Here is an 11,666-nt window from a genome sequence, read left to right on the forward strand (position 1 = left end):
ACAGAGGAGCCAATGGAGGCAAGAAAAGTTATGTTATTTGCTTAAGGGCATAGCTAATATATAGCAGGCCTGGGATTCAAATCCAGGCATGCTGGTGTCACGGCCCTTACTCAATTACTGCATTATACTTCCCGTGTATTGACAATGATGATGAAGGGGAAGAGGTAGAAGAAGAAGAGGCAGAGGAGAGAACAAACCTACCTTATACTAACCTGCTATGATGCGCTCAGATGTCAAAGGTTGAGCTGATCCAACAGATTCCCTTTCTATAGACTTCAATGTAGAGAAATAGCAGGACCGTGAAAGCTTTAGCAATAGAAGTGGATAAACAAAAAAAGGCAGAAAGAAAACCAGAAAGTAAAGCCCAAACATAGTTAAAGGAAGCCAAAGCCAGGAAGTAGGACAGATGGCAGAACAGCCCCCGGCCCTGGGTTCTCAGCCTTCCCTTGAGGGTTTGGGGCTGGTGGACACTCAGTTCCCCAACCCCAACTCAGAGGCTCCTTTCAGCAGGCCTAGGTGAGCCTGGGTGTCCCCGTTCCTAGAGTGCACCCTAGGAGCTTCTGGGGGATGATGGAGACTGATGAGGACCCGCTCTGATGCAGTGAGGAAGCCAGTTGTTGAGAGAGAATAGAGAGTGTGTTTGTCACAGTGGTGCTTGCCAGACTGTCTTCCACACCTCACATTTCCCAGCCAACTCCCTCCCCTGGCTGGGACACACCATGTGACTAATTCTAGCCAAGGGGCTATGGGCAAAAGGGACGCGTGTCACCACCTGGTTAAAATGTGGAAGAGACAGTGTGTGACTCTCCAAATGCATCTTCCCTGCTGTAGCATCTGATGACATCGCAGATGATGGCTGGGTCCCCGAGCATGAGCACCTTCCCTGACACACACACCCTGCCCCCCACCGGAGTGTAGGACATGTAGTGTGAGCCAGGGAGGGACCATGGTTGGGTTGAGATTTTGAGATCTCAAGGTTGGTTTGTCATAGCAGCAGAACTGAACACACCTCTTAGGAACACACTGAATGAAACACAGTAATGTTGGAGTGACGTGCGAACTCTTGTAGACCCAGACCTACCCTTCACCTCCTAGAGTTCCTTCTGTTGGATTTTGATGAGATTCTGCTTATCATTCTGCCTGAGTTTATAATAAGCCCCACCTAGTCCTTGCAGCTGGTATACCACACTGGAAACCTATCCAGTCTTACACGGAGTGGTGGCTTTAAAACACGTGTGCAAGTTTTTGATGCTCTTCCCATCAAGACATGGTCTAATTCTCTTCCCCTTGCATGTAAGCTGGGCTTGGTGCCTGGCTTCTCCTGCAAAGGATACAATGGACGTGACACTGTATGACCTCCAAGGCTGGGTCATCAAGGCTATTCAGCTTCCTCTTGACTCTTCAGCTGCTCGTTCTTGGCACCAGCCACTATGCTATGAGGTAGCCCAGGCCACATGGAGTGTTCAGGGGTAGGTGTTCCAGCTGACAGTCTCAGCTAAGATCAGGTAACAGCCCACATCCATTGCCAGACATGTGAATAAGCCTTTGGGATGAATCAAGCTGGACACCATATGACTGCAGCCACTTGAAGAGACCAAAAACAACAGCTCCCCACCTGAGCCCAGTCCATCCCCAGAACCATGGGAAGTGTGATTTATTGCAATGATGAATGGTTGTTGCAATAATAAAATGATGCTGTTTTCAGTTTGGGAGCATTTTGTTACACACCAGTATACAGCCAGAACACACTCTGCAAGATTTTCACACCTGGCCCAGGGCTGGATGCTAGTGGCAAGCAAAGACGAGCCTCTGATCCTTTCTGGTGAAATCACAGTGTGAGCCCTGAACTGCCTGTCCTGACAATAAATATCACACCTTGTACTGTTGTTCTGCTCCTAATTTTTTAGCTTCTGACCTTGTCAGTCCTTTTCCTGTCTGTGCCCCCTTCTCTCCTCACCCTTGGATGCGAGGCTTGGGTGTATAGTCCTGTTTTTGCTGCCTCAGCAGAGAAAACCCTAGATTTTCCTTCATGATCACGATCTCCAGGCTCTCTCTGGTGTGCACTGGCTGGCTTGGACAAACATGATCTGTAACCCTGCCCTCTGGGAACCCACACTGAGGATGTCGTTTCCACTCCAATCCCCTTGTCCCCCAGTATCTGGGCTCAGTCTGAGTTTTTTTCTGACCTGGGATCAGAAATTGAACATTGGTTCTGGAGGTGGGAATCTCAAAAACAACAAATACCCCAGGAGAGGGGAGGGTTTATCTTCCCAGATTAGTAGAGAGGGGTTTGGCAGATGGTTTTGGTTTGAGGGCCCAGCTGTGGGAAGATGGGAGAGGCAAAAGGGGCTAGTGGTTGGCATTGGGCATGGGAAGCAAATGTCATTGTTACTTTGAATGGTCAGGCAGATATTTCTCTTGATGATGGTTGCTAACAAGCTTGTCTATTTGTAATAGTCATAGTTTCACAAATCAATTTGTGATTATACAGTAATAATAATGTTATCATTTATTAGCCTTTACAATGCCAAGTGCTGTGTAAGGTGGGTTATATGCATTCTATTATACAATTATGTATATTAATCCCATGAGCTAGATACTATTTTTATCCCTCCTTTTATAAATGCGATAATTGAGTCTCAGAGAGGTTGAGTAACTCATCTAAGATCAAAAAGTAAGTAAATGGTGGAGCTGGAAATAAACTCAGGTTAACAACTACGTAAGTAGGAACATGCCAGTTAAGGTCACAATGTAACATCATTTTGCACTCAGTATATTGGCAAAAATTAAGAAGATTGATAATACCAATTGTTGGCAAGAATATGGAGCAACAGGAGCCCTTGGACACAGCTTGTGGGAGTGTAAGCGAATGCCCCACTTTGGAAAATGCATTTCCTGTAAACTTGAGTATTCACATACCTCCAGTTCAACTCTTTGCTATACAGGTATCTGTCGCTTTTCTAAAGTTCACTTGACGCCATTTCACTTTTATGAGAGATCTACATTTGTAACTGTTTTTGTGAATTGAAAGAAAGCCCAAGTTGATTTTCACTTTTACAAAAATGAGTGAAAAGTGAAACTGATGTTCAGTGTTTGATCTGGGGCGAGCTGTTACAGAGGCAGCAAACACCCTGGGGAGGGACAGCAGGGGGCAGGGATGACTGAGGCCACCAAGCTCCTTCCCCAAGAATTTCCCCAGAAATTGCACTTCCCCAGAAACTGCACTCAGCATCTCTGCGCCAGGCCCCCACAGCTTTGGTCTGGCTTTGACCTGTGTCTGTGCTTTATCTCAGTTTATCTCATTTTGTGCCTCTGTTAGCAAGATCTGTCTTAAGGTAACTGTTTTTTCACTTTACACATTTTCAGCTTGTGAGATGTTTCATAGGAACACTCTACTTTTGGATAGCGGGGGAAACCTGTATATCCTAGGGGCACTGTGCTTATGTACATGAACAGACGTGATCTCAAAGCATCGGTAATGATAGCCCAAAGTTGAAAACTGTGTCAGTCAGAGACAGGCAGGAGACAGAAACCACCCTAGTTATTTTAACAGAGAGAATTTAATATAGAGAATTGCTAACCAAGTATAAAGTTGTTAACTGGATGACCAAAAGGTCATAAAAAGATCTCGAAGATAGAATGAAAGCAGTATTTGCAGGAAGCGTCTACCATACCCAGGCCTGAAGGAACAAAGAGAAGAGGCTGAGATGATCAAAACTGAAAAACATAAAGCGGAAGACGTGCGGTACTCCACTTCAGGTATCTGAGAAAGGAGGTGTGCTCAGCTGGGGCTCGAGTCTTGGAAAGAAGGGTGGGGCCGGGAGGGCAGGAACGCAGACTTCAGGGGAGGAGATTCTGGCTGGAGCTCTTGGCTCTGAAGTTGGGGTAAGTGCCCCATGGAGCTGAACCTAGAGAAGGGGTTGCTGACTGGTGCCACAGAAGGAATTGCTGCTGTGAGGTGAAGGAGCATTGCTGGGTGATGCTCATGGGAGCAGGAAGGCCACCAGAGGAGCTAAAGAGCAGAGGGATGGAGAAGCAAGTCTTTTCTCCCTCCTCCAGCCCTGCGGTGTCCCTCTAGCTCACCCTGCTTATTGGCAAAGTCTAACCAGCTCCAGCCCCAGCATTACAGAGCAGGTAATTTTAAAATTTATTGACTTAACTGTGGCAAAATAGAACATAAGATAAATATCATTTTAACCATTTTAAGGTGTATAGTGGCATCAAGTACAGTCATGCTGTTATACCACCATCACCATCATCCATCCACAGAACTTCTGCCATTTGGTAACACTGAAGCACGGCAACCCTTAAATGACTCCCTGCTCCCCAACTCCTGACAACCAGAACTACCTTCTGTCTCCATGAATTTGACTAGGTACCTCGTGTGAGTAGAATCATACTGTATTTGTCCTTTTGCGACTTGCTTATTTCACTTAGCATTATGTCTTCAAGTTTCACCTGTGTTATAGCAGTGCTGAAATTCCTTCCATTTTAAGGCTGACTAATGTTCCATTGTAGGTATGTGCCACATTTCATTTATGCATTCAGTCATTGATAGAGTACAGTTTTTCGTACTATCAAATACTGTATAGAAACAACCCCAGGTTAGTCTGACTATAGACATTATATATATAATACAACCCTCCCCCTACCCTTTGCCTCTTTATGCAATGGGTTTACTTTTTCATAGCCATTAAGAACAATATCCTAACAACATGCCAGAAGATTTTCAAAAACAGAAAAAGACTGAGGATAATTGGACTTAACACCAGGACTTTATTTTCACCTGTTCCATTTTAAAGTCTTTCTTATAGGCAGGTATAATTTTTCAAAGTTATAACTCCATCCCATACAATTGAGGGTTCTGCCACATCATACATCTTGTTGCCTGCCAAACAGGGTTGGCGTTGCTAACCCTGAATGAGGGAAAAACAATTATTTTTCTTGATTTCTCTTCTTTGTTTCTTTGACCATCTGGACCGTTTTGGTTGCAAATGAGGGGAACCCTACTCAAACTAGCTTAAGCAAAAACAAACTGGTGCCTGAGTTCATAGGTGGTAGTGGTGGAATTTTCTGGTTTTTTGCTCTGGATAGACAACAGGAGTAACTCACAGAACTAGAGTCTGAAACCAGGGACTAAAGAGAGCCAGCACCCTTCTGGCCTGCCCGTCTCTTGAATGACCCTCTCTCTGCTTCTCTTTGATCAGCCTCTTTCTTTCCTAGTGCAGGCAGGTCTCTGTCACCTCACAGTAATCCTGGCCACTGGCAGCCCCAGCTTTGCAACTTCAGAAGAACAAGTATCAAGAGGGTAATGCCAGAGAAGGTTTGTGATTGGCTCTATGGAGTCGCATGGGCCACCCATTGGGCCAATCATGTTGTTAGGGTGACGATGAACTGTAATTGGCCAAGCCTGGTCACATGCTGATCCCTATGGCCAGGGTGGTTGTAGGGCCTGTTGCTTTCAGATAAAGGGAAATAAAAGGCCTGAAAACAACCAGCAAGTCACTACATGGGGTTCTGTTTTTCACCATGGCAACACTGGATAAACACCCTGGCACACTGAGTTCTTTCTTTGTTTTAATAACCACCTTGTGAGAAATTCCCAAGAATAGGATTACTACCATGGTGCTGGCCGGAAGCCATATAACATGTTTCTGTTTCCCAAATGTATTCACATCTCTTAGCTTATTTTTGAAATTCTGTTAAGTGACAGGAGAGGAAAGACTGACACAGAGAAGCTGAGTGACAGTTCCAGGGACATAGAGTGAATGAGGGCATGGGTAAATCCAGAGCCTGGACTTCCTGAGTCCCATTCCAGTGCTCTCTTTCAACAGCATCACAGTCAAAGTTTAGACTGGTTGGGGGAGGGTTAAAGTCAAGGTCGTCTCCGGCCTGTTAAGGGAGGGAACTTCGTCTGCTGTCTACCCCTTGAAGGAGATGGGCCAGGCGCCTGGAGGGAAAGGGTTGGTGGGCCCTGCCTTCAGAGCCTGCTCGAGCTCTGATGGGGGAGGTCCCGCCACTCGACCTGGCATCCTCCCAGGGGACACTCTCTGCGCGGAGCTCCTCCAGGACGCTGTGCAGGTGCCTCAGTGTAAGCAGGAGTCTCTGGTCTTGGTCCTGCATCTCAGCCTAGGAGAGAGAAGGAGCATGTGAGGCAGCGGCCAGAGCACTGGACATTTCCCAGAAAGATGTCTCCTTCACTGTCTAATCGGAGACAAGCCCACAGCCTCACAGAAGCCATGTTTTCACTGAAGCCTCCATTTCTTCATCTGCAAAGTGGAAAGGAAATTACTTGCCTTCCAAGGATCTCTCCCTTGTTTTAGCTCCCAGCAGGACTTTGGGGGCTTTATGATTCCAGAACTGGAGGAGGAGCACCAGACTTTCTTCCGTGGTAGTTGTTGGTGCTACTGATTTGTTCTCTCAGCTGCGTAGGGTGACGGACATGCTTCCCTGACAGTCAGCTGGGGCTCCTTGGCTGGCTACAGAGGGGAGTCCTGTGGAGTCATGCAAATTCCCAGTGACAGAGGTTAAAGCAGGCTTGACTGGGAACCTTACCAGTCAGGGACCAGTAAGTGCAGACTCAAAACTCATCTCTTGGCATCATGAGGAGGTGGGGTTCATCTGGGCCTGGGAGGCCCCTCTACCTACAGGTCATTCCCCCTACCCCCACCTGTTCTTCCTCCTCATGGGTAGGAGAGAAGTACTTTATCAAATGAAAATCAGCACTTTGAGTTCAGATACTAAGCAGTCTTAATGTGGGGGCGCAGTGTTTAGGGGAGCACAAGGAGGGAGCAGCACACAGCCTATAATAAGCTGTAGCTCCTGCCACTGGAGTCCCCTGGACCCATGAGGATCCCTACTGGGCCAGCCCCTCCCACCAAGCTGGGACAGGGCTGGGTCCCAGCTGGTCTGTTGCCTGGCAACCCAGGCAGGTCATTTTTGGACAATCCTTTCTGTCCCTGCATCCCACCGTCCCCCCAGCCAGAAGTAGAAGCTCACGTTTTTTGTTTTATTTTTTAGTTTTTTAAGTTGTTGAATTGATCAGTCTCTTTTTAATGGCCCTCTTCTTCCTCTTCAGGATGATAAATTCTCCCAGGGTTGAAACTGGCGTATTGAGATACAAACCTTGGGTGCCCTCTGGGGTTCCCCCAAACCACCTCCTTCTCTCTCTTGGCTAGTGTCCCCACATACTATGGGGGCATCCTTCTATTTCTGGACTTGGAAGAAACATCGCAAGGAGAGATGTAAGACCTGGCTTCTTGAGCAGTTACTGAGGGACCAGGTAACGCTGTTTATAAGTTCAGGAGAGTTAGTGACCCACAGCGTGGACATTTCAGACAGGAAATGGGAGACAGGAGTGAGTGGAGTGGATAAACTTCTCTCGGGCAGGGTGTAGATCCTCCTCCAGGCAGAGAATCCCACAGTGAGGAGAACCAGCTGCCAAGAGGGCTGCTGGCCTCTTTAGGACTTCTTTGTAAGTGGCATCCAGTTGGGTAAGACAAGGCATCTGCTGGAATAGTACTGGCCTTTGCCCCTGCACCTCTTCCCCTCACTCTCACCCCTCTGGGCTTGCACCTCCACATAAGCAGGAATGCTCCAGTGTTTGTGCAAGTGTCTGCTTTCTAGAAGGCCCCGGCTAAGACAGCTCTGGTGTACTCCATTTCCAGCTGAGCCGGGACCGTAAGAGCCAGGGTAGATGTGCCAAGCAAGCACGAAGTGAATTATACCATCTCCTCACCCAATTCTCACAATAACCCTTGTGATGTTAGTACGATTGTCATCCCCCTTTTACAACAAGGAGACTGAAGTTCAAAGCCATTTGCTAGAGGCCACAAGCCACAGAGCTGGGCACATACCAGACTCAGTGTAATTCTAAAACCCGTCTGGCAAGCGCTGCACCCAGAGCCTCCTATGTAGGCCACGACCTACTTATCCCAGCGCCTGGGGTGGCAACTGTGCACTGTGTGGCTCATCCCAGATGGGAGCCTGTGGGGCCCACACCCCAGCCTGCAGCTCTGCCCCGCCCAGGGGGCACCTGGGAGGTAGGAACAGGGCACCTCGGAAGACATGGGGTGACGGTGTAAGGTACAAAGAAGTACAAAGCCTTACCAGCTCCTTTCTCAGCCACTCCAGGGTCTGCCCGAGACTCGAGGTTGGCTCCTCTGTTGTTCTCATCTCAGCTCCTCGGGAGAAACCTTGATGCGGAACAGCTCTGCTTATGGTCCTGAGGGACCGTAGACTTGGGCAGTCCGGCTCTCTCCTTCGGGCCAGGATCGGGGTCTGGCTAAGTCACTGAGGACGGAGTTAATGAGAGCAGGAAGTGGCTCACGTTGAAAAACGTAGAGTTTTTTTTTTTTTTAAAGGGCTTCAGTACTTTGAACAGAGCAAGGAGGGAGGGAGGAGGAGGGAGATCATTGAGCTACAGGTGTCTCAGTGCCTGTGGGCTCCAGAATCCAAATCTGATGCCCACAGGATCATGGAAGCTTTAAATGACAAAATTAATAATTATTGTGGAAATAGGTGTCCATACTTTTTGGCCATATTGTTTTCTGAGGGCCTGTTTTGTTCTAAATTATACACATATATGTATATATACACACACATACATATATATATATAGATAAATAAAATCTCATTTGGGGGGGATACCACATCTGTGTCCCCATCACCTTCCTCCCTCCCTTACCCATCTGTTGAGTCCATAGATAAGGGAAATGCTCATTTTCCAGAAGAAAGAAAGTCCCCTTTCTTCTGCATGCCCACACACCCCATTTCTAGCAAATGAGATCAAAACAGAAAATTGCTGTTAGGAAAATGTTACCTACCTGATAAGGAAAAATGTCAGTGGTGTTCCTCCTTTACTCTTAATTTCTTCTGCTTCCTTCTGCCTTGAATGTGGATGCGATGCCTGGAGCTACAGTAACCATCTTGCAACCCTTAGATAAAGGCTCAAAAAACTGTAGAGGCACTGAAATCACTCAGTCACAGAATCACCAGTAGCATCTGCCTGTTTTATGAGAAGAACTCCAATTTTTAATTGGGCAAACACAGTCCTAATGGATACACATGAAGTGGGTATTCTTTAATTTTCCCTTTCAACATATACTTATGAGTGCCTTCTGCTGCCACAGCAGCTTAGTTGCTTCAGTCGTGTCTGACTCTGTGCGACCCCATGAACTGCAGCCTGCCAGACTCCTCTGTCCATGGGATTCTCTAGGCAAGAGTACTAGAGTGGGTTGCATTCCCTTCTCCAGGGGATCTTCCTCACTCAGGGATTGAACCCAGGTCTCCTGCATTGCAGGCGGATTCTTTACTGCTGAGCCACCAGGGAAGCCCTATTGAATGCCTACTGTGTGCCAAATTCTGCTGTAGGCAGATAGAGGAACAGAGCCCAAAATCAGAGAGAAAAAGGCTCTTCTTTCCTGGAGCTGACATCCTAATCTATGGAAACAACCAAGATCAGGTTAATATTATGATGCCAGTGAAATAGGATCTATTCTCACACAGGCTTTAATTTTATTCTATCCACTTGAACTAGGAACTCCAAACTAAGAATTAACATAGTGATCACAGATAAGAAGCTGAGGTGACCAGAAAAACAAACTCAACCCATTTGGGAGGGACTTGCCTTCAACCTGGGCTACACGAGTTGTTCATAGATAAAGCCCCACTGAAGATGAACGCATAGTCCCAGATTACAAACACACGAGGAAATCATCCACCATAAGTGAGAGTCAGCAGGATTAGACCTCACTTCCCCAAGAATTTCAGATAAGATAACAAAACAGTATTTTGACAAGAATTAAAACCATACAAAAGAATTTAAAAACCTAAGAAAAAAGACACTATTTAAAAACGGGTATTAAAAAAAACACTAAATAGAATTAATAGAAGTGAAAATTACGGGAACTGTTTATAAGTTAAAGAAAAATCGTGTTTATTCAAGTGTAGTTCCAAAAGATGGTTAGGGTGGGGGTACAGGACATAGGGAGGCAGACTGACACTCAGCAGGAGGAAAGGGTTGCTAAGAATTCTTCAAAGAAGTGGGCACTCAGTCAGTGGCACGTGAAAGCATAGCCCAGACAATCAAGGAAGCTGGAAAGGGGCTCCACTGGCTCTGAGATGAGACCTGAAGCATCCTTCCAAGTGTGACACTGACTGGGCAGGGAAGGGGGCCAGGCCACTGTATAGAAAACCAGGACACCTGGGTTCTAAGCCCGGGTTCTATCAAATTTTCTTTGTGAGCTTGAGCCTCATAGTTTCCATTTTAAGCATAAGGGGGCTCAAAATAGTTACAAAAATGAATTGTAAGAAACATCACATTTCTCATACCCTGCAGTTTACAGCTTGAGATGCATTCTGACTGCCACACACAGAGAAAATTTTATGGGTAATTTCTCCTAGCTGAGCTGTTACTCTTTAGAACCCAAGAGGATACAAGAAACTCTTGTTTGCCACATTCACACCCCTTCTGAACACAGAGGCCAGAAATGATTGCTTCCAGGCAGGTCACCAGGCTTTGTGGCACTGGACCCTGTAATTATGGGACAGCTGCCTGGATTAGAAATGGGTGTCCCAAACCAAGGCATTTACCTGCGGACTGGACAGGAGGGAGATCCTTGGCTCATGGGTGATGGTGTAAAAGGAGTCATGTTCTGGGTGATGACCACATGATCCAATCAGGCCTTCTCTCAGAGAATTTGAATTTGATACACTAAGTAGGGTTGGGTTGTCTCACAAGAATATTATGTAACAAAACTCTCCAAAACTCCATACCTTGAAACAACACTTGTTTATTTTTGCTCTTGAGTTTGTGGTGTGGCTGGGGTGGGCTACACTGGGATTCAGATCTGCAGACCTGAGCCTGTGCCCTGGGTCCCTTGTCCTCCTCCTGGAATCATCAGGCTACTGGGGCAAGTCCTTCTCTTGGCAATGGCAGAAGATAAGAGAGCAGGTGGAATCGTGTGAGGCCTCTGAAGACTTAGGCTCTGAAAATCACAGTCACTTTTGCTGTGTAAGCAAAGTGAGCCACACGGCCAAGCTCCAAATTAAGAGTATATTCCACCTATGAAGAGGTCGTGCCACATGTGTGGTAGAGTTAGGGAGGAATGATGAAGTGGAGGTGGGATTCTCTTCCAGAAGGAAGTTAGTTCAGAAAAGGGGCCCAATGAATTGGCAGCAGCAAGAGACCAGGGAAGACTAAAGAGACTTGAAGGGCAATTGAGGACAACCACCGTTTATTGATCTCTGACACCAGACCAAACATCATGATGAGCCCTTGACAACACAACCTTATTTCATCCTCAGAACCTTATAACTGCCGTTTCCAAACTGAGTGCCAGGGCCCCCAGAGGCACTGCAGAAAGGTCAGAGACACTGCAAAATATTTTAAAAATTTGAGGGAAGCACAATAATATCTGTTGGATACTGGACAAACTACTATTATTAAGTTGTGTGAACCTAATGTAACAAACAATTGTTAGACATTTCTTTGGGCCTGGGGCACTGTGCAAAAATTACAGAGATGCCAATGATGCCGTGAGCTGAGAATGTTCGGGAATCTCTGCCTACGAGGTGAGTACCCTTGTTATCTGCATTTTATAGTTGATTAGAAAGTGAAAGTGAAGTCTCTCAGTCGTGTGTTATCTGTGTTTTATAGTTGATTT

At 46.5% G+C, this 11,666-nt stretch overlaps 1 protein-coding gene across 1 annotated transcript; it reads right to left on the reverse strand.

The window, feature by feature from the left end:
• Positions 1 to 5,895: 5,895 nt before the first annotated feature.
• C13H20orf202 (chromosome 13 C20orf202 homolog) lies at positions 5,896 to 8,175 on the reverse strand. Its single transcript, XM_052651405.1, has 2 exons — positions 8,110 to 8,175; positions 5,896 to 6,129 (listed from the first exon to the last, which is right to left on the reverse strand). The coding sequence occupies exons 1-2, from the start codon at positions 8,173 to 8,175 to the stop codon at positions 5,896 to 5,898; spliced, it is 300 nt and encodes a 99-aa protein (XP_052507365.1).
• Positions 8,176 to 11,666: the final 3,491 nt, after the last annotated feature.

This window comes from Budorcas taxicolor, chromosome 13, assembly GCF_023091745.1.
Source record: "Budorcas taxicolor isolate Tak-1 chromosome 13, Takin1.1, whole genome shotgun sequence".
NCBI classification, from domain to species: domain Eukaryota; kingdom Metazoa; phylum Chordata; class Mammalia; order Artiodactyla; family Bovidae; genus Budorcas; species Budorcas taxicolor.

Excerpts from the sequence above, each read along its gene's own strand:
- C13H20orf202 (XM_052651405.1), bottom strand. The coding sequence starts at position 8,175 with ATGAGAACAACAGAGGAGCCAACCTCGAGTCTCGGGCAGACCCTGGAG. Across the intron at positions 6,130-8,109 it reads AGTGGCTGAGAAAGGAGCTG|GCTGAGATGCAGGACCAAGA; the intron begins GTAAGGCTTTGT and ends TCTCTCTCCTAG.